This window comes from Saxophila tyrrhenica, assembly GCF_035928015.1.
Source record: "Saxophila tyrrhenica strain CCFEE 5935 chromosome Unknown scaffold_10, whole genome shotgun sequence".
NCBI lineage: Eukaryota > Fungi > Ascomycota > Dothideomycetes > Mycosphaerellales > Extremaceae > Saxophila > Saxophila tyrrhenica.
In genome coordinates this window covers 280,976-304,370 of record NW_027041742.1, presented here as the reverse complement: position 1 = coordinate 304,370, position 23,395 = coordinate 280,976, and the positions used below count along the sequence as shown (strand labels likewise).

At 54.5% G+C, this 23,395-nt stretch overlaps 11 protein-coding genes across 11 annotated transcripts; 3 read left to right on the top strand and 8 right to left on the bottom strand.

Annotated features, from left to right (window-relative positions):
* Positions 1 to 2,451: 2,451 nt before the first annotated feature.
* On the bottom strand, positions 2,452 to 3,209 carry LTR77_006636 (uncharacterized protein; the record flags this gene model as incomplete). The annotated part of the gene is made up of 2 exons (XM_064803877.1): positions 2,452 to 2,972; positions 3,140 to 3,209. 2 exons carry the CDS (start codon positions 3,207 to 3,209, stop codon positions 2,452 to 2,454), a joined length of 591 nt encoding a protein of 196 aa, XP_064657678.1.
* An 864-nt stretch (positions 3,210 to 4,073) lies between these two features.
* Positions 4,074 to 5,914, top strand: LTR77_006635 (uncharacterized protein; the record flags this gene model as incomplete). Its single annotated transcript, XM_064803876.1, has 5 exons — positions 4,074 to 4,800; positions 4,849 to 5,398; positions 5,448 to 5,527; positions 5,586 to 5,765; positions 5,817 to 5,914. 5 exons carry the CDS (start codon positions 4,074 to 4,076, stop codon positions 5,912 to 5,914), a joined length of 1,635 nt encoding a protein of 544 aa, XP_064657677.1.
* Positions 5,915 to 5,951: 37 nt separating this feature from the next.
* On the bottom strand, positions 5,952 to 7,505 carry LTR77_006634 (uncharacterized protein; the record flags this gene model as incomplete). The annotated part of the gene is made up of 1 exon (XM_064803875.1): positions 5,952 to 7,505. One exon carries the CDS (start codon positions 7,503 to 7,505, stop codon positions 5,952 to 5,954), a length of 1,554 nt encoding a protein of 517 aa, XP_064657676.1.
* Positions 7,506 to 8,270: 765 nt separating this feature from the next.
* LTR77_006633 (uncharacterized protein) lies at positions 8,271 to 9,394 on the bottom strand (the record flags this gene model as incomplete). Its single annotated transcript, XM_064803874.1, has 2 exons — positions 8,271 to 9,272; positions 9,335 to 9,394. 2 exons carry the CDS (start codon positions 9,392 to 9,394, stop codon positions 8,271 to 8,273), a joined length of 1,062 nt encoding a protein of 353 aa, XP_064657675.1.
* Positions 9,395 to 10,077: 683 nt separating this feature from the next.
* LTR77_006632 (uncharacterized protein) lies at positions 10,078 to 11,121 on the bottom strand (the record flags this gene model as incomplete). The annotated part of the gene is made up of 2 exons (XM_064803873.1): positions 10,078 to 10,817; positions 10,872 to 11,121. 2 exons carry the CDS (start codon positions 11,119 to 11,121, stop codon positions 10,078 to 10,080), a joined length of 990 nt encoding a protein of 329 aa, XP_064657674.1.
* A 271-nt stretch (positions 11,122 to 11,392) lies between these two features.
* On the top strand, positions 11,393 to 13,153 carry LTR77_006631 (uncharacterized protein; the record flags this gene model as incomplete). Its single annotated transcript, XM_064803872.1, has 2 exons — positions 11,393 to 11,433; positions 11,497 to 13,153. 2 exons carry the CDS (start codon positions 11,393 to 11,395, stop codon positions 13,151 to 13,153), a joined length of 1,698 nt encoding a protein of 565 aa, XP_064657673.1.
* Positions 13,154 to 13,411: 258 nt separating this feature from the next.
* On the bottom strand, positions 13,412 to 13,870 carry COX9 (Cytochrome c oxidase subunit 7A; the record flags this gene model as incomplete). The annotated part of the gene is made up of 4 exons (XM_064803871.1): positions 13,412 to 13,497; positions 13,622 to 13,657; positions 13,752 to 13,794; positions 13,850 to 13,870. The coding sequence occupies 4 exons, from the start codon at positions 13,868 to 13,870 to the stop codon at positions 13,412 to 13,414; spliced, it is 186 nt and encodes a 61-aa protein (XP_064657672.1).
* Positions 13,871 to 14,184: 314 nt separating this feature from the next.
* Positions 14,185 to 15,489, bottom strand: BAT2 (branched-chain-amino-acid transaminase bat2; the record flags this gene model as incomplete). Its single annotated transcript, XM_064803870.1, has 2 exons — positions 14,185 to 15,399; positions 15,454 to 15,489. 2 exons carry the CDS (start codon positions 15,487 to 15,489, stop codon positions 14,185 to 14,187), a joined length of 1,251 nt encoding a protein of 416 aa, XP_064657671.1.
* Positions 15,490 to 15,925: 436 nt separating this feature from the next.
* On the top strand, positions 15,926 to 18,706 carry ppk32 (Protein kinase domain-containing protein ppk32; the record flags this gene model as incomplete). The annotated part of the gene is made up of 1 exon (XM_064803869.1): positions 15,926 to 18,706. The coding sequence occupies one exon, from the start codon at positions 15,926 to 15,928 to the stop codon at positions 18,704 to 18,706; it is 2,781 nt and encodes a 926-aa protein (XP_064657670.1).
* A 222-nt stretch (positions 18,707 to 18,928) lies between these two features.
* LTR77_006627 (uncharacterized protein) lies at positions 18,929 to 19,789 on the bottom strand (the record flags this gene model as incomplete). The annotated part of the gene is made up of 2 exons (XM_064803868.1): positions 18,929 to 19,577; positions 19,632 to 19,789. The coding sequence occupies 2 exons, from the start codon at positions 19,787 to 19,789 to the stop codon at positions 18,929 to 18,931; spliced, it is 807 nt and encodes a 268-aa protein (XP_064657669.1).
* A 111-nt stretch (positions 19,790 to 19,900) lies between these two features.
* On the bottom strand, positions 19,901 to 22,951 carry CKB1 (casein kinase 2 regulatory subunit; the record flags this gene model as incomplete). Its single annotated transcript, XM_064803867.1, has 4 exons — positions 19,901 to 20,848; positions 21,153 to 22,673; positions 22,761 to 22,882; positions 22,903 to 22,951. The coding sequence occupies 4 exons, from the start codon at positions 22,949 to 22,951 to the stop codon at positions 19,901 to 19,903; spliced, it is 2,640 nt and encodes an 879-aa protein (XP_064657668.1).
* Between the last annotated feature and the right edge of the window lie 444 nt (positions 22,952 to 23,395).

Here is a 23,395-nt window from a genome sequence, read left to right as displayed (position 1 = left end):
GCGGTATCCAGATGGGGTTATGAATAGAGGAGAACATTAAGAATCAAAGATTAACCTGGACAAACATCATCGTATAAGGTTTCAACACGTTAACCAACACCCATCTTGCTCTCAGCCAATTCGCGGTACAACCGCTCCGACTCCATCAAATCGGAGAACCATGCATTCAGTTTCTTTGGCGAGCCTGACGGCTAGTATTACCGCCACACCAACCCCCGCCACCAACACCAGGCTGATGCGCTTCATTCGCTCCTCGAGCGGCGAAGAATATGCATCACATCCACCACACCCTCACGATGCACTTCATCTGCCTCATCGGCGGAGAAGACGTATCGTAGGAGGCCACTGGACTGGTATACTTCGTTGCCCTCATTGGCGAACAAGGATCATCTCCCGCGAGGAAGGTCCCTCCTGCATCGCGTGAATGCTAGAAGAGAATCGGCGCGCTTGATGCGGGTCCATCCTGCATCGAGGTGTTGCCAGGATCCTCGCTACTCTACGTATATACCTCAAGGTACATACTAGAGCGGTATCTATTTGGGGTGTGTAGAGTATTTATTCCATTACACCATACAAACAAACAAGACATGAGACTTTTGACATTGCAAGAGATCTGTACAGAGCGCGTTGACCACAAAACATGTTATGGGCTGTATGCCTATGAATTACAGAATTTTTTCGAGGGACCGGCAGATCTGTGAAAACACAGATGTCGGCAAGGGCAGGGATGGGGCGGCTTGTCCCAAGGCAGGCATAAGCGCAAGCGAGAAACGACCGGATCAGCGAGTGCCGTTAGCATCAGACGACATTCTTTACTCGATGTGCAAACGGAGACTGTGCAACGACCAAGCGAATGCGGTGAGTCTCCTTGCGTTTCCATCTCGTCTTGTTCCGTCTCGTCTTGCTTTAGGACTCGACTTCGGCTCGCCCTTCAGATTTGCAGCAGGGAGCGTCTTGATGGTGAAGACCGCTGTTTCGTTGATCACCGAATGAGGCCTTCGTTGAACACTTATATGCCATCGGTGACATCACTTCATCTAGAGTAGTGGTCGCGCAGCCTTTGCTTTCCCTCAAGACTGGGCACCTGGACCTTGACCGATCCTTCGAGGGATGGGCCGGCGCTGCTGCAACCCGATCGTCATCACATTCAAGGCTCCAGTGCTTTCAGCCTGTCAGCTTTCCCTGATCGTGTGACCTACAAGTCGGCAATCCATTTTCCAACGTGGTGTCGTGATGTCCGAATTCGGGACGCGTACTCGAGGGCGAACAGATGCGGAAAAGCAACTCGCTTCCGAGCCCGAGGACGAGAGTTGCAGAAGAGGATGCACTTGGACGTGCCGATCCAAATTCATCATCTAAGCTACTATCTATCCTACGCTCGAAGTGTCCACAAAAACAGTCTAAAGCATTGAACAGCTCTGCCTTCTAGCGTGTCGATGTTTGGATCTGTGAGAGGTTCTCGCTTTGGATTGGTCGATTTTTTTGACGCGCTAGTTCACGTCGCGTTTGTGGGATTTCCACCCTCGTGTCTGTGTTGTGACAGCAACGTCACCCGCCAAAGTCGACGGCAAGGTAGTGTCTCTGCCCTTGCCGATCTGTGTGTCCAAACAGCCGTAGTATTTGAACATGTGGCTGTTGAGATACGTCCATATTGTCAGGCTGTCGCATACCGAAAGCTGATGAGTAAAGTGAACTCGACGGTGCGATCGTGAAGGGATTGAAGATGCTGAACCACTCGTACATCATCTGCGTACGAAACGCAAGGCTTGTTCACTCTTCTGCCATATGATATCCAAGCGATCACTCTTTGCCACAATGGAATAAGTCCATCAAAAGCTCGTGGCAAGCCTTTTTGAGCCTCACTAAGTAATGGATCCGTCACTCAGAGTATTCCATCCAGGGGCCGAAAAGCAAAGAGCCATGACGAGATTCGTTGTGCCGACGCCCATTTCATACAGCTTATTGAATGCTTCCTAGGCGGGCGGGCTCCGGCTTGGTACGCTCGAAGGCCCAGGAGCAGTAGCTTGCTCGAGTGTTTGCAAACCCAGCGTGGCAGCGAGAGAGACACATTCGGTCCTCTGGAGCCTCTTATTGGACTTGCTCTCATTCATCGCCACCTTTGACCCTCCTGGAAGCCTTCTCTTGTCTCATCAAAATGTGACTAGAGGATGGTTTGATGCCAAATAGTACCGGGGTGGTAGGCTGGCGACAGACTACAGCGAATCTCTCACAGACAGTGACACCCCATCGATGAGAGTGATGTTGCCAGATCAGGTGCAATGCGTCTCAGAAATTCCGTTTTTGCTGGCGTTCATTCGCCTAAGCGTGACTTGCCGCATCAGATTGAGGTGGCAGCAGCCTCCAGACTCAAGCCAATAGTATCACGACAAATGAGAGTGACTTCGTGACGTTATGATTTGATTCAAGATTCAAGGCTTTGGCAATCACATGTCAGCTCGCAATTACGGGCGTCGAGCAGTCCCAATCGCTCTTCTCGCACGCGTCCAACAGAAACTCCGTAACAGACCTCCTCGAGATAGTCGCCAGGTTCCCAACACCCTTCCCAGTATTGCCAAAGGTCCTAACAGGTCCGACCTTCCCATCAGTCAGCCAAGGTGGCCGAGCAAGCACGTAGCTCACACCAGAAAACTTAACAATTTCATCCACCAAGTCGTGATCGTCGTACGAATGCTTCATGTACGTCCAGCGCCTCACCCAGCGCATCCAGAAAGACATGTGAGGTCTTGAGTCACCCACACCCATCGCCTGCATGACGACCAACTTCTTGACGTCATGCTGCCGCATAGCGGTGATTGCGTTTGCGACTGAGTGTGCCAGAAAGCGCGGAGGCGCCGCCGGCCGAGAGAACGGACTATCACTCAGCCTACTTGGATTCAGCGTGACGATCACCGCCTCGGGCTTGGGGCTGCCTGAGAAGGCTTTGCTCACATCTTCGAGCTTGCGCGGCGTGCCTGTCGAGGTCAGCTCTCGGACATGCAAGACAGTCGTGAAGCTCACCTTGCAGCACTTCAAGACCTTTCCTTACTGGCAGGCCGGCGGGATCCCTTACGAGGGCTGATACGTTGTGACCTGCGATGTTTAGCTGAGGCGGGTTGTCGAGCCACCAAGCAGGACGCACCTCGAGCCAGCGCTCTGTCAACGAGATGGACGCCAGTCCTGCCGTTACCACCTAGCACCACCAGCCGCATGTCCGCAGTACTCCAAGTGCCAGTGGGCGTCCAGAAGAGAGCCTCGGCGCCCCGACGTGCGTATAGAATCTCCTCTCGGATTCTCCGAGAAAAGGGGGTATCGCAAAAGGCACTCAGGTCACGGCAATGTCATGTTGGCCGAGTGTCGAGAGAAGCAGCAGTCCGTATGAGCTCATGAAATGACATCGTTTTTTGCAATTGGCCGCTCCGAGGAAGTTCGGTCACCGATGACCGGAGGCGAGCATGAAGGTCAGCTCGTGGGTGATGAAGATGACTTCAATCGTTGAAGGTTCCCCAGGGTAAATGCATGTATCAGTCTCGATATTCAATGCGCGGTGAAGTCGAGGCTTGTCTGCAGTGTCAAAAGTGGCAGAAGACGTCATGGATTTTGCGCGTGTACGGCCAAAAGTCGTAGCAGAAGTGCCATGGCTTTTCCAGACCCTGGACATCTCACAACGAGCCCACCACCGCAACTCAGACGCAGACACATACTGTACATGTGCTGCCGCCAACCTCGGCCTTGCCTTATAAATGGCTGCACGAACGGTTTTCCCGTCACCTCAGAACCGAGGATCTAAGCGTCAGGGGCCACCGCCCGTAGCAGAGGCGTCGGAAATACTGATGACTGATCACGACCGCCGACCTTGCAGATTGCCGAAAGTCTACACATCTCTTGACGCCATGCGGCTTTACCACATGGCAATGCGATAACATGGCTGCATTGCAGTGGTTCAGTAATCTATGGGCGCTTGTAACGGCCGACATTACCATAGCATTCTAGTTGAAGGATTCTCGTTCTCTCCTTAAGAATGCTTCTGATCCTTTCTTCTCTCGTCGAGCCATCTTGACATCCAGGAACACGCCATGCCACCAACCGAGAAGTCGTCCATCGGCAGAGAGCAGCCCGATGCTCTTCGGACCGAAATGTCAAAAGACTTGGACAAGCCCGAAAAGAGTCCCCAAGCGGACAGCGAGTCGATCACATCTGCTCTGGGCGTGGGCGACAACGACGATGCGTCGTTCGAACAGCAAGGCAGCGACCTTGAAAAAGCCATCACCCAAGCAAGCCATACCAGCCACGAGCCCGCAACACGTATCGTAACTGCAGTCGACTGGACGGGGCCCGACGACAAAGGAAACCCCATGCTCTGGCCATTGTGGAAGAAAGGATATCAGACGATGGCCATAGGTAGCCTGGCGTGCGCAATCACCAGCGGATCCTCGCTCATATCCCCTGCCACATTGGAAATTGCAGAGCAATTTCAGGTCTCTCGAACAGTGGCCCTGCTCCCTCTGACGCTGTATCTGCTGGGCCTGGCTCTCGGGCCGGTCATCGCAGCTCCCATCTCCGAGACCTACGGGAGAACCATCGTCTACAAGATCACAGCACCACTGTTCTTGCTCTTCCTTGTAGGCGCCGGGTTCACCAACTCGCTGGCAGGCCTGCTTATCTGCAGGTTGTTGGCTGGCACGGCGGGGTCTCCTTGCCTGGCTGTCGGCGCTGGTTCCACTGCTGACATTTTTGCGCCTCACACACGTGCGCTAGCTTCTTCACTCTTCATCATGATGCCCTTCCTCGGCCCCTCGATCGGTAAGGTCTTGCTCTTCCTCAAAAGATCAAAGCTAACTTCATGCCCAGGCCCTGTCATCGGCGGCTTCGCAGCCCAGTACAAAGGATGGAGATGGACGCAATGGTGCACCATCTTCATCGGCGTGGCAGCCTTCGCCCTCGTCCTCCCACTCCAGGAAACGTACAAGAAAGTCATCCTCACCAGACGGGCGAAAAAGCTTGGAGTACAAGGCCCGCCTCAGTCTCCGGAAAAGGGTTGGGCTTACGCCAAGAAGATGCTGACCATCACACTCCTCCGACCAGTTCACATGCTCTTCTCCGAACCCATCGTGCTCTTCCTCAGCCTCTACAACGCCTTTTGCTTCAGCGTGCTGTACGCCTTCTTCGCGGCATACCCATACACCTTTGAGTCAGTGTATGGCTTCAATACTTGGCAGTCGGGGTTGACGTTCTTGGGAGTGCTGGTTGGAGTTCTCTCGGCGGTGGCCACGACCATGGTGATTGACAGGCAGATCTACATGAAGATATATCGGAGGACCTTGGGAGAAGGCAAGACGCTTGTAGCGCCAGAACATCGGTTATACCCTGCGATGGCAGGAGCATTTGGCGTGCCAGTAGGGTTAGTCAAATCCTATCCTCCGAAGTGAATGGTGCTGACGTCATTTAAGCATTTTCTGGTTTGGCTGGTCCGCCCATCCGTCAGTACACTGGATCTCCCCGATCCTTGCTGGCATTCCGTTCGCGTGGGGTGAGTTCCGGGACCCTCCCGCTCTTTTCCAACGCAGAGATGTCTGACCAGCGCACAGGCAATCTATCCATCTTCATATCCTCCGCCCTCTACCTGATCGATGTGTACGGACCCCTGAACGGCGCATCGGCCATGGCGGCGAATGGTCTTGCCCGCTATGGCCTGGGCGCGGTTTTCCCGCTCTTCACCTTCCAGATGTACGAGCGACTGGGCATTGACTGGGCTACCAGCCTTCTAGGTGAGTGTTCGTTCACAAGGATCTGTGACGTATCGCTGACACTCTTGCCAGGCTTCATCGCCATTGGCTTCCTTCCGATACCCTGGGTGTTCTTCAAGTATGGCCCAACGATCCGGAGTAAAAGCGCGTATGACACCATAAAGGTCTGAAAGAGAGATCGATATGGAGCACAGAAAGCAAACCGGCTCACCCCTTGAGGAGGCTCCAAAGATGTACACCGTTGGCCAGCATCAGCAAAGCCTCAGTGGTCCACATTTCGTGAGCGCCGAAAGTGCTAGCCCGAAAGGCATCGAATGGTGTTGAGAGGCGGCAGAACAACAAAGTGGCCAGGATCATTGCAGCTCGCAGAAGCCAGTCGAGTGCTATAACGAGGACGGATAAGCCGAGCGCAATTCGAGAGGCAAGGAAAAGTTTGGTCACGGTGCGGCGGTAGCGGCTGGGCATCCGGGCAGCTCTCTTGACAAATACGTCCAGTTCAGCATCGCCGAAAGCTCGTATATCGGAAACGTGGTGGTCGGAGTCTCCAGGGTAACTTGCTAACGGAGGCGGGCACCTGAGACGTCGAAGTAGTGACCAGCGTGACCGCTCAATGATGTTCTGTTTCCCGACCTTGCCTTTCACGCTAGGCTGCCTTATGCCGTACAACAGCAGCGGTAGTAGTTCAGGCGAGGTTATGAACACAGTCCGATTCTTCTCATCAGTAGTCAGACACTCCCTATCAAAGGCTTCCTTGGCATGAGCGTAGTGGGCGAATCGGCTGTAGAAGGCTGGTGACGTCACCCGCAGCTCCAGCGTCCGTCGGTGGTCCTCTTCGTACGTGAAGCCGGGGGAGTACATTGCAACTTCTCGTTCATGAGCGGGCGTGTATACCAAGCGTAAAGGCTTCTCGCAGTGAGAGACTGCATCCTTGAGGAATGCTTGGAAGTACTCCTCAAGCACCACTTCGTCTGTGGTGTACGTCCTTCCGACACTCGTATCAGTCACTTCCGGTCGATACCACACGTGGAGCTTCTTTTGGAAGAAGAGTGTTCGCGCCTGCCAGACGATTCGAGGGAATGTGACGAAGCCAACCCACCACCAAGACGCGATGAAGCGGAAGAGCTCGAATCGTGAAATAGTGGTAGCATCTTGTGGCGTACCTTCAGAGTACACACGTGCAACGATCTTCGCACTCTCTTTCGAAGACCGTAGTACAATGGTATTGTCGAATGAGTACCGGCCAGTCCGTTCAAAGGCTGCCAGCGGATCTATGGCCCGCAAAGAGTAGGAGCCTTTCCTGCTGTTGAATGGGGAGACATGAAAGTCCTTGTCGAACGTCTCAGTGAATACGGTCTGTCCAGCGTCGCAGGCCCCCTCGCGATCCGGCTTCAAGAGATACACACGTCTCTCGTCAAAGGTATTGTTCACTTCCAGTATCATAAATTTGAGCATTGCGTCAGAGTCGTACAAGTACCAGAAGGAGACGGGGTTGAAGCTGTACCCTACAAAACGAGGAGCAGTCACCAGATAGGCGAAGGAGTACTCTCGATCGGTGACGCCTTGCGTTTGCAGATAGCGCTTGAGCTTTTCGGTCATCCCTTGACGTGCCGTGCCCCTGGAAAGATAGTCGGCTGACTGTACGTCAAACCAGCCGGGCGTTGGACTGTCAACTGACAGAGCCCGGCTGATGCGTCCACGGACATCCACAGGGACACCCACGAACAAGTAGGAATACGAGAATGCATGCTTCTGTGGGAACATCCTGGCGTGGGTGGTCCGGCTCGGTATTAGAAGGGGACGTATCAGCTGCTCATCGATCGATTGCCTGCTGGGTTTCTCAGATGACTCCGAAAGCGTCATCTGGTGGCCCCGCTGAACGATGCCTCCAGAGAAACCGCCGCATATCCCAAGCAAAGAGAATATCTCCAGATATATCCATAGCTCGCGGCTGTTGAAATCAATCCAAGCAAAGTCCGAAGGCTTAGGAAAACTCCACTCTCCAGTCCAGAAACCAAATGCCGCGTGCAAGCATAGAGACAGTACGAGGTCCTGGAGCCAAGTATGATCCCCAAGCCACATTCGCAAAACCCATAGTGGTTGGAATAGAAGTACTCTAGCGGCCAATGTGCGGTGAGGTGGAGCGAAGGTGGTCCAGACGAGAGTTGCAAACCACCAGCAGAATATGATACGTTTTGGAGTTACGCCGGATCCCTTGATTTTGTTTTCGTTTCTTTGGGGCGCCCGCATCTCCTCCTAAAGGTCATGTGCGGTCGGCACAGTTTGGACTTCAGAGAGTGAGAATTTAGTAAAACGAAAGCGGCCGCTGATGATGCTGACGTTGGACGTTGGTGGCGGCGTCAGACTCTCGCCAAGACGCAATTCACGATTGATCTATAGTTTTCTTTTCTTTCAACACACTATCTACGTTTCAAAGAGGGTTTTTGATCCATGCTAGACGAACGAATACCGGGTCCATCGAGCAGCGACGGAATGTCTGTGATCTGGCAGCAAAACCTCAAGCTTGCCTTAAGCAGAAACATCGTTGCCCTCTTCCTCTCCTGACTCTCCTGCTATAGTCATACCACCGTCCTTAATTGCGAAGCCGAAACCACCCCCTCTATCCTTCAATGCCCGCGAAAGCTTGTCATCCACTTCCCATTCGTTGACAAAGCACTCAAACTTGCCGTCCTCCACAGCCTTCTGCCGACTCGGCCCTTCTCGCATAGCTTGCTCCAAGCTGATACCAGGCGGAAATTTACGAACCAGGAGCCTGCGAACCACCAGACGAAGGGTGGGCTGGACTCCTGGCAGCTGAGGCCGGAAGGATCGCGGGGTGCTGTGTGTGGAACGGGCTGGACCAAGATGCCAGGTGGTGATTACAGCTGGGCAGTAAAGAGTCTTGCAAGCGGTCCTTAGTGATTCGAAGAGTCGAGTATAGCCACCACGAGTAGGAGCGGGTGGATGTATTGTTTCCGTCGAAGCTAGAAAGGCGGCATCCTCTGATTCAGCTCGATCTTGCCAGTAGAAGGCTGAGGCGGGATCAAGGGCTACGAAAGCGACCTCTCTGTCGTAGGAGTGGTGCCGACTTTGGTCGAAGAGGTAGAGTGGTAACGCATCGAGAGTTGCTGACCTCGAGTCGAGTGCCTGTGGGCGGAAGATGTGAATATGCTCTAGTGCGCTCAGAGTCTCGCCATCGATGTCCAGGTCATTCGCAGACTGTTCCACTCTGTCTCGCAGGAGTTTCTGTATCTGTATCGCTAAGCGTGGGACATCGAACCGGCCAGTGGTGTCAATCACCACCGCAGCTGCTTGCTTGCCGCCTAGACGACGAGAGAGCACAGCTTGAGCGCACAGATGGTAGAGTAGATGCGTCTTCCCATCGCCTGCTGCTGGTGACAGTATCTCGACAAGTGGTTGCGGTGTGGTGCCCTTGGTTGTAGGTCGTGCTTCGGTGACTGCCTGCAGTAGCCTATCTAGTGGTGAAAAGTTGAAAGGCTGTACTTTTGGCTCATTTTCGAATCTGATGGACTGCAGGATCTTTTTCAAATGTTAGACATCGCGTCGGTGGTGCGGACGGAGACGCGACTTACCTCCCCTAAGCCAGCCTCTTCAACCTCCCGAAGAAGACTCTTCCCCACATCTGCTGCCATCTTCAAGCCTGGGTACTTTCATCATCACCATCATCTATCCGTGTATCGGCGGTCCACAGAGATCCTGGTCCGGGAGTAGTGGTGTCGTTCAAGGGGGAAGGAGGCGCGCGGAAAGATATAGCTCCTGACGATGGCACCACTTGTGGAAGCCTTCCCAGCTTCGCAACTATCCACACGCGTCCAGACGACACTCAAAGATCGATCGCAGAAGCCGCCGGTGGATCTCAAGGAATGCGAGCTGAAAGAGATGCTGCAGTACTTCTGCAATCTGGATGGGCCGAAGGAGGATCCGAACAGTAAGGTTGTTTGCCAGCCGGTTTTGAGAATGTTTCGGCAGTACGTCTTCTCACACCCTGTTCACTGGCACAAGCTGTTGGTCTTGCTGACGCGGTCGTTGAAGATGCGCCAATGGCATGACGGTGGAGACGACTGCATGGGAAGGGGTGCACGACAGATGATGTGAAGCCAGCTTTGAAAATCGCACGTGACTTGTTGACATTCGGGAGCTACCAGTTCGACGGTATCATTAGACGACGGAGCGTCTCGCTTGAATGGCATAGATGTGTGCTAGGGTGATAGTCGAGTGGACCGCAAGGATAAGAATAAATACCCCCAACGCCACGCTAAATGAGTAAAAGCAGTATGACCAGCACTTCAGGTCTGGCGAAACCCGAATATCGACTTCACAATCTCAGCCCTTTTCTTCCTCCTCTCCTCCACCCAGCCATATCAGAATTGATCACTAGTCCCTCAGGCATGCCCACGTCCAAGCCCTGCTCCTTCAAATCGTTCGTACCATCCAGTCCCAGTTCCATTGCCTGTGTCTCGTCCTGGTCAACCCCACCACCAAGCTCCTTCATCATGTCACCAAACATATCCTCATCAGCAGGACTTTCTCTCTGAGTTCTCCGCCTGTCCTTCCCATTCCTGCCCGCGTCACGCACCCTTCGACCCGGCCCGCTAAGCGTGTTCAGTCGCCTCTTCTCCGCCTTCGCAGCGCCAGCCTTCGCAGCAGCGGCAAGCTTTCTGAGCGCCTGCTCGGCCATAATACCCTCCTCCGTAGCCTTCTCACGCATTTTCCGAGCATCGCGTTCTCGCTCGGGGTAGACATCAGTGTGTCGCCATGCATGTTGAGGTGGTAGGTTCGGAAAATGTCGAGGGATGTAGTTTGGAGCCTGCGTCTCCACGAGAGGGGCTAGGAGGGAGCTAAAGTCTTGCGGCGGCGGGGGTGGAGGACCTGGTTCGGGAATCGATGGGAACGATATGCTCTCCGGCACCATGAACCGGAGTTGAGGGGCGAGTAGAGATGCGCTCGAGGTATTGGGGGTGTGAGCGAGAGCGGAGGCAAAGTCGAGTGCAGTACCCTTCGAGCGACGGGAGGTCGCCATGGACGCGCGCACGTCGTGTAAGAAGTTGAGCATGTCTGTGGTCTCCTGTCAGTACTCATATTGATCTACCGTATCTTCTCACGACATACACTCTTCTGTGTGTGACCGAAACATTTCCAGTGCTGACGGCTTCACGCTGTCGAATCCGGCCGTCGCTAAGGCCGCACTGATGCTTCGTAGAAGCTGCCCTTGGGCGAAAACAGGCGCTTGAGATGCGGGCTCGACATGCTGAGGCTTTGACTGGACGTGATAGAGCTTCCGCCGCACCGTGCGCGTGGTGTGAGGGTTCTGGTCGTGGTGAGGTCGCTTCGTGCCTCGGTGAGGTGTCGTGTCCGCCATTAAGGCTCAGAGCGCCGTCACCGCTGCGCTAGAGAGTTCATTTCATTTCAGAGGGAGGAGCGATGTGGAAGTAAGTCCTTTGATGTCGAATTTGTTGCTGCGTCTCGATATGAAGTTGGTCGCAAGGTGCTCAAAGAGGAAGGAAGTCGTTCGGCAAAGCTGCGGAAGCTCGACATCACATCACCGGCCTTCAACGACATTCACATTCACTTCGCACCTCTTCATCCGACCGACGACGATGCAGACAACGCGGAGATAACGATCGCCCGCCATGAGTGCCATAGACGCGCTCTACATCTTCGACGAGCACAAGTACGTAAGTATCTCTCGACAATGCGCTACAGCACCAGCACCTGGAATCTGACATGCGAGCAGCAACCTCATCCTTGACCATGTCTATACCGGCCGGCCACCGCCGCCTTCGATCGTTCTCCCTCTCTACCTTCAGCAGTCCTCGCCCCGACCCAGCGTGATTCACCTTCCTTCGCTCAGCCCACCGACTCTGGTCTATTCAATAGTGCAGGACAACATCCTCTTCATCGCGCCAACATGCTCTGCTACAACGGAGCCGCTGGTAGTGCAAGAGTTCCTGCACCGTGTAGCAGATGCTCTAGAAGAGTTTCTCGGCAGCCCGCTGCTTGCGAGCAAGATCACAGCTTCCTATGACATTGTCGCGCAGGTGGTGGCCGAGATGGCCGACGCTGGAGTCATATGTCAGACAGAAGCGAACGCCTTGCGAGATGTAGTTGAGACTGGACCAGGCGTGCTTAAGAATCTGCTCGGTAGCATTGGCGCCTCTGGAACAAGTCCTGCTCTGCAATCTGGCGGAAGCACTGGCATAGGCTCGAGTGGATTGCGACCACAAATACCACAAGTGCAGAGCTCCCAAGGCTCGGCAATCCCATGGCGACGGAGCAACGTTCGGCACACGAGCAACGAGCTTTACGTGGACTTGGTAGAGAACCTGAGCGTAACGATCGCCCCATCTGGACGTCCTCTTGCTGCTTTCGCCAATGGGAGCATTGCATTTACCTGCAAGGTCAGTGGCGTACCCGACCTTATGCTGAATCTCTCAACTGGTGGCAAAGGTGCAGGCATGGGAACGAAGGGCCACCAGCTGAGAAGAGTGATGGAGAGAGTGGTCTTTCATCCTTGTGTGCGGCTAAGCAGATGGAAGAGTGAAGGCATGATATCTTTCGTGCCTCCAGATGGCAGGTTTGCACTCTGTGGTTATGAGGTCGATCTGCTGGGCACTGAGACGCCTCTTACAGCGGCGACCAGCAGCAAAAACTCCGCAGCGAGTCTCGGGCTTCCTGCTGCGATCGAAGTGAACACTGGCGTTGGAACGAACGGAGCAGACTTTGAAGTTCGTCTTTCGCAACCTGCCGGGGCAACATCAAGCGCAACTGCGAGCCTACAATCGAATCTCGCGCGACCGACAGGATCTTTCAGAGCTCAAACTGGCGGTGACTCAAAAGCACCGGCGCTCGAGAACATGACGGTGCACGTTCCAATCCCAGCCGGCGTGCGCAACGTCTCTGATCTACGGCCTAGCAAAGGCGAAGCGAACTTCAACCCAGCAGACGGAAGCGTTGAATGGAGGGTGTCTGGTAAAGACTTTGGCATTGGTGGTGCTGTACTAAGATGTACGGTGCAAGGCCCGATAAGCGAAGACGACGAAGACACGGGTGGAGTGTTGAATGGCATGACGGCAACGACTTACGACTACGATGAAGACGGCGGACCCTCTGCGTATCAGTCTCAGAACTCTGATACCAACGTTGAGTACGGGCTTACCTCAGGGTCAGCAAATGGCACGACGGCACGAGACAAGGCAGAGCGCAATCGCGAACTGATGCCGACGTCTGCCACGCTTTCGTTCAGTGTGAAAGGGTCGCTGGCCAGTGGACTCAAGGTCGAGAGCCTACTCGTGGACACGAAGAAGAGTCGTGGCATTGGACCGGAGATTAAGCCTTACAAGGGTGTAAAATACCTGACTGTTAGCCGGAAAGGTGTGGAAGTGAGGTGTTAGCATGCATATACAGATATCGCACCAAAGACTCTGGCTTCGAGAAAATCAAAGTTGCCACAAACGTAGTCTTCGCGTGAGGTGTCCATATGTACAATGCTTACTTAGAAGCCATGCCTCTGCCCTGTCATCCGTCTAGGAGACATTGAAGAGCCCTCCTCCATCCCCTCACATCGCATGCTTGTGCTTCTGCCCACTTCCCTTCACCACATCTCCTTTCTTCCCCTTCTTCGCCTCGGCATGACGCTTGTGGCCGGCACTCTATACCTGCCCAAGCGCCTTCGCCCGCTCGTCTTCAAGCTTGCCGTAGAACGAGTCGCGCACGCGGATGGATGGGATGTGGAAGCCTTTGAACCATTGTCAGCCTTTTCCTCCAGCACAGTTCTTCAATGTCGGCATGGTCGGTCCAGCAGTTTCCGGTGCGCGTAGCGCATCTTCAGCGAGCTGAAGGCGTAGGGAGCTTTCACATACCGTACCACCAGAGGTAGCCTGACGCTGTTCCGAGACCTGTGCATCACGTGTTAGCCCTCACATTCTCCTGAACTACACCGAGCTCGTCGGGTGTGCCATTGCGGATGAGTTGGAGGTGTCGAAGGCGTACCGAAAGCAGTTGCGAGATCGAGCACCAAGCTCCTTCGGAGCATCTGTGGGCAAATGTCAGCGCTTCGCACGCCTGCCGTGATGGAAACTGGTACATACTCCAGTGATTGGCTTGACCATAATTGCTCGTGTAGTTGTGGGATGGTTGTGCAGCTTGTTGGTGCTTGAAGTGATGTCGTCGTCGTCGTTCGAGGTGAAGCTGCGGTCGGCAAAGAGGCTTGGAAGCCGAAGAAAAACCGACCCTGTTCCAGCTTGCAGGGACTCGTGAATCCATATGAACTACCTCGACGTCCTGAATTCAGTAATCTGACGATTTTGTGGTGTGCTCTCGATGTTAGAAGCTTGCGTATTGTAGTACACATATATGTACAGCACATCGCTACCACTCTATCTACTCAAGCCAAGCGGTGCGATCTAGCAACGTCGGCGATGCCTCACATCTTCGCGGCTTCGAGGTCCGCGGCATCCCCAATCCGCACACTCCACGAGTGCTCCTCGTCACCGTACTGGATACCCTCAATCCAATCCTTCATCTGTCTCGCGACCGGACCTGCCTCCTCGTTGTCCGCCAACCCACAAGGAATCATCCGATCTCGCCAGCTGATCGCTCGCACTGGACTGACGACCGCCGCCGTACCGGCACCAAAGACCTCCATCAACCGCCCCTCCGCCGCTGCGGCTGATACCTCCTGCATCGTGCACCTCCTCTCATTCACTTGCCAGCCCTGCGGTTCCAGCCGTTCTCGCGCAAGTGCAAGTACAGAATCGCGAGTCACGCCTTCCAAGATGGTTCCGTCAAGCGGTGCCGTCACAAGTTCTTTCGTGCCGTCCTGGTGCTTGATGGCGACAAAGAGGTTCATCGTCCCGACCTCTGTGAGGTAGTCAAGCTTCTCTCCCGTCTTCTGGTCCACCTCCTCGAATATCCACAGATTCTGATGTAGTCCTCGCGTCGCGGCCTGCATCTGCGGCACGATACAAGGAGCATAGTTGGCCCCAAGCTTGGCGTTGCCTACACCGCCGGGCCAGGCGCGTACAGCGTAGGTGGTGGCCTCGAGAGAAATGGCCTTGAAACCGGTCGGGTAGTATGGCCCCACAGGAGATGCGATCACGTAGAGTAGGGCCGAGCCAGGCGGTCCAACACCAAGTGTTCGCTGCGTGCCAATCATGGTCGGACGGATGTACAGCGAGTAACCTCGTTCTGATGGAATGAACCGCTCCTCCATCTTGACGAACTGCCCTATCAACCTGATCATGGCCTCGCTGTCAAATGTGGGTAATGCGATCCGTGCAGAGCTCCTGTTCATGCGTGCCATGTTCTTGTCAGGGCGGAATAACCGCACGTCTCCAGACTTGTCCTTGTATGCTTTCATGCCTTCAAAACACTCGAACGCATAATGGAAGACGCAGGTAGCGGGATCGAGGCTCAGGTTTTGGTATGGAGTTATTCGCGGTGGATGCCAGCCGTCCTGAGTAGTCCATTCGATGCTGAGCATGTGGTCGGTGAACGTCCGGCCGAAGACGAGTTCATTGTGAGGAGTGAGTGGTTTCGGAGTGGATGTCGGTGTCACGGAGAGGCCGGAGAGGTCGATGGAGATCAGTCGAGGGTCTAGTGAGTCGGGTGCGGCGAGGCTGCTTGAGTCCCATCTTCGCTGTGGTTGTAGAAAGGCAGCTCGTGATGTTGATCGCAAGGGAAGTTGTCGCACGCAACGAGAGAACAGCGGGCGTAGCGAGGATGCCATGGTATTTCCCACCGACGCGCGCGGACTTGCTAGAGGAGGGAGAGGTGGTAGAGGAGGCGGAAGAGCGCAATGGCTCGGTGGAGTGTCGCTGATTATATGGCCGTGTTCCTGGAGAAGGGCGTGAGAGATATCCTAATCCAACCGGCCTCGGAGGCCCTTGAGTCATGCAAGTTAGCTTTGGACCCCGGAAAATTTGATTGAAATATTGATTAGAGCTGGCGAGCATCTGACGGTGAATACACTTCCACGTTGTACAAGCCATAGGGAGTACAGAACTACGACACAACTGTCAGCCCGCGAGTCACTGGGATTCAAGGCGACGGCACAGCCTGCTCCGAAGCACACAGCTATGGCTCAACCATAACTCAACCGGACATCCATGGGGTCTCTCTTTCGTATTCACTGGATATACTTGCTCTAGGTTCGATAGGACAATATGTTCTCTAGCGCGCTCAAGTCCTTCACCTCGAACATCACATCCAACTACATCATCTCCGCGCAACCAACAACCAGCTCAGGACCATGGAAGATCTTCGACGCCAAGCGCAAGTCGACTGGCAAGGCAGCCTCCGTCTTTGTGTTCGACAGAAAGTCGCTCGAACCCTCAGGAGCCAGTCTCGGTGGACGAAGCAGCGCTGCTGCCGTAAAGAGAGTGCATGAGGAGGTGCTGGAGCGATTGAAGAAGGAGGCAAGCGCGCTCGCCAGACTGCGGCATCCCAGCGTCCTCGAGCTCGCCGAGCCGGTGGAGGAAACGAGGACTGGACTGATGTTCGCTACCGAGGCGGTGAGCGCAAGTCTGGCAAGTCTGCTGAGTGAGAAGGATGAGCAGGAGCGGGGCGGTGGAGTGGGAGGACGAGGCAGCAGGTTCGTGGTAGAGGAAGCGGATGGGACAAAGCGGAGGCGTGAGCTCGAGATAGATGAGCTGGAGATTCAGAAAGGACTGCTACAGTTGGGAAAGGGGCTAGAGTTTCTCCATGAAAGTGCTGGCTTGGTGCACGCCAATCTGACCCCTGAGGCTGTACTCGTCAATGCCAAAGGCGACTGGAAGATCTCTGGATTGGCCTTTGCAGGACCGCACGAGAGCAGCACGGCGGCGACGAGTTTAACGGCAATCAGCTTGAGTGAAGTGCTCAACCTGGATCCACGGCTACCAAGGAGCGTGCAATTAAATCTCGACTATACTTCTCCAGACTTCGTTTTGGACAACAGTCTCACTGCTTCCGCAGACATCTTCAGTCTGGGGTTGATTATCATCGCTCTCTACAATTCGCCACACACCTCGCCGCTGAGCACCAATGGCTCGCTGTCTGCCTACAAGCGCCTCTTCTCCAGCTCCTCCAACGTCCCGACACAGAACAACAACTTCCTCGTGCCGTCCTCACACCCTCTACCGCCTAAACTTGCGTCAGAGTTACTACCCCGACTCATCACACGACGACCTGCTCAGCGCCTATCAGCAAAGGAGTTTCAACAAGCCAGCTACTTTGACAACATTCTTGTATCCACAATCCGCTTCCTGGACGCATTGCCAGCCAAGACCCCAAACGAGAAGGCTCAATTCCTTCGAGGACTGCCACGCATTATGCCACAGTTCCCGAAGACTGTGCTCGAAAAGAAGGTTCTGCCTGCTTTACTGGAAGAGACGAAGGATCGAGAGCTGCTTGCACCGATTTTGAGCAACGTCTTCGCCATGATCAAAGGAATGCCTAACGGTAAACGAGCCTTCACAGACCAAGTGGTTCCGAAGCTCAAGGAGGTCTTCGTTATGTCCAAGGCGACAAGTGAGAGAGACACTTCTCGGGAAGCCGGCCTCATGGTTCTGCTTGAGAATATGAACGTAGCCGCCGAGAACTGCTCAGGCAAAGAGTTCCGAGAAGACCTCCTTCCTGTCATCCTACTGGCCCTCGAATCACCTACCCATGCCCTTGTGGACGCTGCGCTGAGCACTCTGCCTTCGGTGCTCACAGTATTGGACTTTAGTACCATCAAGAACGATCTCTTTCCCGTCATTGCGAACGTCTTTGCCAAGACTAGCAGTCTAAACATCAAGATTCGAGGTCTGGAGGCTTTCTACACGTTGATCGGAGGCAGCTCGTCTGGAAGCTCGACTACCGATAACGACGACATCAACGGCTTCAGCACTACTACTAAGAGGGCTACAAACACTAGCTCTGCTGCCATACTGGACAAGTTCACCATACAGGAAAAGATCGTACCTCTCCTCAAAGCCATTAAAACCAAAGAGCCTGGTGTAATGATGGCGGCGCTGAAGGTTTTCCGACAGCTAGGCGATATCGTGGATACTGACTTTCTGGCAATGGACGTACTACCTACCTTGTGGAGTATGTCACTTGGCCCGCTCTTGAACTTGGACCAGTTTCAGGAATTCATGACTTTGATCAAAGGATTGGGCGGACGGATTCAGCGGGAGCAGGTAAAGAAGCTGCGAGAGCTGGGAAGTGGTGGCGGCTCCAGTAGTGTAGGTGCGGGTCTGGCAAGTCGTAGACAGACTGGAGGCGCGTCGACAGGACTCAATGGCATGGAAGGAGAAGCAGACTTCGAAACACTGGTATCCGGGCGCAAGGCTGGTGCGAACGGCAACGGCGACTTGATGAATGACTGGGCTGCACCAGCGCGTCCAACGAATAATGTCCGAAGTCAAAGCCATCAAGATCAGCCGATGTTCTCGTGGCAGTCTGGCAACCACAATGCGAGCATGGCGCAGCCGCAGCCCAGCTCCATGAGCAGTCTTCGCGCGACTGGACAATCTTCAAGTCGGGCGATCACTCCAGACCAGACACTTTCATCGTTCGCTGCCCTCGCGCCAAGCAGTACGCAGTGGTCTCAGCCTCTGCAGCCCCAATCGCACAACTCCACGATACCCATGCGGCCCGCTCAACAGCAGCAGAAGTCTTTCACGTCGCCAGCCGCAAGCAACAGCATCGACTGGTCGGCGGCAACTCAACAGCGCTCCTTCCCACCCCCGCCACAATCTCAGTCTAGTGCCAACAGCTTCGGCAGTACGAGCAGGCCAGCCGCCAACGCATACAGCTCGTTCACGCTCTCGCCTCCACCAACGAGTCCACAAGCTGTTGGCGCATTCTCTGCGCCGCCTTCACGACCACCTAACAGCGGGACATTCGCTGGTACTCAGCAGCCGCAGCAGAGCCAGCAGCCTCAGAAGAGCGGGCTGGACAGGTACGAGAGCTTGTTGTAGAATGATTTTGACATTTAGCGTGCAGCGATTAGCGATATGGTTGGAAATGCAAGGCATGAGACAGTTGATGGATGTCGTGCTGTGTTTGAATGCTTCTGGACGTAGATTTGGTACTTTCACATCGAACTACCTTGCCTCCCTCATCACACAGCCAAGCCTCATTCCGCTGAAGAATCTTTCTCCGACCAGTTTGTGTGTCAATGTTCATCCTGCTAGGCTGGCTCAGGCTTTGCACTTCTCCGAAGCCTCGTGCAAATGATAGACACCACATAGATCTTGAGCCCACGGCGCCTCGCAGTCTTCGCGATAGATGTGACCGCCTGCATCTGCCATACTTGTGACGACGTCACGAATGAACTCCACCGGGCCATTGGAGTCATCGTGGGGCGCTTTGATCCAGCCACCAAGTCCCTTCCAGACATGGAAGTCTACAATGAGCTTGCGTAACTTGTCACCGGACGAGGTATGCGCGTAGACGTCACTCGCGATGCCGGTCGGATATCTGTCTGCTGCGATTGTCTTCTCAACCATCCCCGACAAAGCTGCGTTGGCGAATCGCTCGTCCTTCAAAGTCACACCGAGGAGGTAACAATGAGCGATTCGCGTCCATTCGCCGTCTTTGTGGACTGACATACGACCTGCACGCTCGAGCTCCCTGTCTCCGTCTGCGATGGTGTAGAGCTTCTTGTCGTAGAGCCACGAGCGGTAGATGTGAAAGATCTCTGGGTCTTCGCCGGGTAGCTGATATGTTGGCAGACCTGCGCAGACTTGGTTGATATGGGCTTGGGTGGCATCAGGGAGTAAGTTGGAGTGAACGGTGACAAGTTCCGCAGATTGACCGACAAAGATCATGAGGATGTGGTTGGCAAGTCTATCATACGGTCAGCCAAAGCGGCAGTTGTGCAAGGCAGCGTGTTATGCTTACTGGGGCGCTTTCGAGACCAAGCTCCTGCGCTTCTCGATGCCGGTCCTCGGTGGTATTGGATGTTTCTTCGACTTGATCTTGGGCGTTACGACGATTGTGTCTTCGTCGTGATGCTGCTTTTTCGCCGAGCGAGGCTGCCGCTTCTTCACCACCCCCATCCTGAATAGCGGTGAAGAGGGTGCAGGTAAGTTTGCGGAAGCGTTTGAGCGTGGAAAAGTGAAGTCAAGCTTGCTTCGAAGGTCGATGTCACTTAGAGTCCTGACCTCACTTCACTTCGACGGTTGATCACTGGGCTGTTTCAAGTTGGCCAGCAGACCATTGTCACCGGCCTGCTCCTTCTTCAGCCGACTCGCCTCTCGTCTCTCCTGCTTCTCTTGCTCAAGCAAGTTCCTCTCGCGATCAACTACTGCCTGCATCTTCTCAGCCGTAACCATATCCTTCTCCTTCTGCGCCTCGATCTTGCCCACCACCGTGTCCCACGCCTCGTCTATGGTACTCGCCCAACTACGTCGTTCTCTTCCTCGAGTTTCCGATGTCTCGGCATCACTCATAGCCGCAGCATGAGTACGCGAGATCAGCTCATCCCACTCATCTTCCCACGCAGCGAGCGGTCTTTGGTTCTCTAGCTGCATTCTCTGATTGTGCCATTTTTGGCGCTGTGTAATGCGTTTGTGAATATACAGTGACAGCGACTGAGGCTGAGGCTTCTTTATGCGCAGCACAGGGATGCGGTTGGCGTTGAACAGAACTGGCACGTGTCGCTTGCCGGAAAGCTTCTCCAGAGGGAGTGGTCGATCGAGGAGCGACACTCTTGGGCGATCAGGCTGATCGGTTTCTTGCGAAACGTTCGCGGGCTTCTGTTGCTCGAGATATGGCCGCGATGTCAGCGGCGCTTGTTTCGCGCGTGTAGGCGCTCGCTCGAGCAAAGACTTGATGTACGCCGTGCTCTTTGCATCTCCGGCGATGGCACTGTCCAGGCGGTCGATGGCTTCATATCCAGCTTCAAAGGCCACTCTTAGCCGACGAATGCTGTGTAGACGCTGGTAGTAGGAGAAGCGGTTGCGGACAATGTTCTGGAGCTCATGTTTCTGAGCCTCTGCGAGCGGTACGGCTCTGCATTGTGTAAGCAGAGCACGGTACAGTGCAATAGCAGCAATGCGGTGTACGCCTGATCGGATGGGTATCTTCAGATCTGGCATAGAGCCAAGGTGTCCATGCTATTGAGATCACTCGACAGAGCGACCAGACGTGAAGTCAGGACGCTTAGTCAGCCGACTCGATAACACCTCAGTCTATCGTCGTCGAAGCAGATTCGCCAACACAGCAGGCAATTCTACAAGCTCCATCAACAATTTAGCAGTTCTAGAGAGAAAACAGTTGTACGAGACAAGTATCGCAAAAGTCAGCCGGCGGTTGCCACAGGCCTGGAAGACGAATACGAAGGAAGACTAAACGCTATCAATGAACCGACACCATATGTCTGAACGCCCACCAAAAACGTGATCATCCGCCATCACCAACCCTTACAGCAGTAACACCACTACTCCCATTAACCATGACATCGTTGTTCCTTCTCCGCGCGGATTTCTTCCTCTGTGTCGTGACTTCCCGCAGCTGAGCATACCCTTCATCCTCTTCCCTCCTACTCTCCTCATCCTGCTCTTCTGCAGCCATATGTTCATCCTCCATCTCTCCCTCATCTATCTCTTCGTTCGCCTCCACCATCTCCGAGTCTCCAAGGTCCGCTTGACTGGCAGCGGCTTCCTGGCTCTCCGCCCATAATCGGCATTCGTCCAGCTCATTGACGTCTACGGGTCGACTTCGGAGCCATTTCATCCTCGGGCCAGTCTTGGCCATTTCGCTAACCCGGAACCCGTATATCCGCGGCTCGTAGATATTGCCTGGTCCTAGGCCGGGGGCAAGGTTCTTGGGCGCAACGCCATTGATCATGTCAGGTTGTGGAGGTATAGGACGAGGTTGGGACGTCGCGCCGTTGGGGGCGCCTGTATGAGAACCTAGCGATGAGCTTGCTTGTGGACGGGTCGCAGTGGTGCCTACGAGGCTATTGCTCTGCGGAGCGGAGGGGTCAATCTGCGCTGCTGGCTTGTTGACACCCACATCCATGTCCGGAAACGTCATGAAGAAAAGGCAGCCAAATGTCGTCCCGAAGAAAGATCCATCGACAGTTTGAAATCTGCTGTTGGGCGGAGTGTAGACGTCCAAGCAGCTCGGACAGAACAGCTTGACTGTCTCCTGCCCCGGTATATCCGAGCAGCCCACTGGCAGCACTTTGGCGCCGTGGCAGTACACTCTCGGGCAGTGCCCAAAATGGCCCATTTCGTACTTCTCGGCCATTTGCTGGATGCCCGCTCGACTTGTGATGAAGCGCTGATGTATGAGCCCGTAGAGCATTTCGGCTGAGCTTTCAATCATGCTCAAATCGCTCGCCAGTCTCAGGTGCCGCCTTTCTGCCGCGCGAGCGGCTGCGTCGGCTGGATGGTAGCCCCCATCCCGCATCTCTTCCTCCTCGTCATCATCCTCTTCCTCCTCGTCCTCGTCCTCGTCCGAAGCATCCTCAGGCTCCACGTCCAGTATCATTTCCAGCGCCTCTTTGTACATCGGCACCTGGTTCTGCAGCCCTGTCAAATTGAAGTCATCTTCAATGAAGTCCTCGCCCACTTCAGCAAAGTACTCGTGACCCGTGAGCGAGCAAAATGCATTGATCCAGGTCTCCGGTGTCTGGCTGGAGGACGACATTTCTAGCTCTTCGTCCAGAGCGACCTCGTCAATGCGACAGGCCTTTTCGAAAGCAGCGGAGAGGCCACGAGGGAATCCGGGACGGACTTCTGCACCAGGCTCTGCTCGTCCGAGTTCTTCGACTTCTGTCAAAACCTCCTCCTGCCCTTCCAGCTTTCTCTGTTGTTGTTGTTCTTCTTCTTCCTCCTCTTCGTTCAACTCTTCCAAGTCGTATGTATGGGTGTGGTACAACCGCTCGAATGGCTCCGATTCTTCGACCTCTCGCTGAGCCAGCTTCGCGGTTACCTGTGAATTCCAATGCTGACGTATGCGCGACTCTTCCCGACTTGCTTTTGTCCCTGGGCGATCTCAGCTTTGGAAGTGCTGTCTCACCGCGCTGACTCCAATGGTGGGCTGCGGTGGCTTTCGGGGCCCGCTTGGAGATCGTTCGCTCAGGCAGTGGAGCGCAAAGGAGTCGGCATTCAGGAAACGGCCAGATGATGCGCAAGTGCTGGCTTCAACGTCGCTGAAAGACAGATCGATCTTGGGGTTGTAAAGTCGGAGGCAGCCGTGTCATCAGTCATCCAGCGCAGTGGCTTCTATGGCAAAAGCGATCCGAGTCCAAGGGATGTGAAGGTCGTCGTCGGTCGTCACTGTGTTATATCAATGTAGCCGTGACCTCGATCGCGTGTGAAGTTGTTCCACGGCAGGACAAAGTAGCAGTACCAGGAAACATAACAGTGAAGTGGGCTGCGGCGGAAGCCAGCATCCATCCCGCTTTCCGGACCCACCAGCGATATAGAGCGATATGCGCAGGGTTCTGGGCACGATCCAGACAAAGTGTCGACTTATTGGTTGAACGTCGCAGAGTACTGAACCTACACCTTGCGAATGGTGGACCAGATCAATTGCCGTGGTAGGGTCATCGGTTTACAGGGCTGCGCGAGGTCACTGGAGAAGGCATGGTCACGTGGAAGTGGTAGAGTACGGAGATACTGTCTCTGCTCAAGCTACAACCAACAGCCATC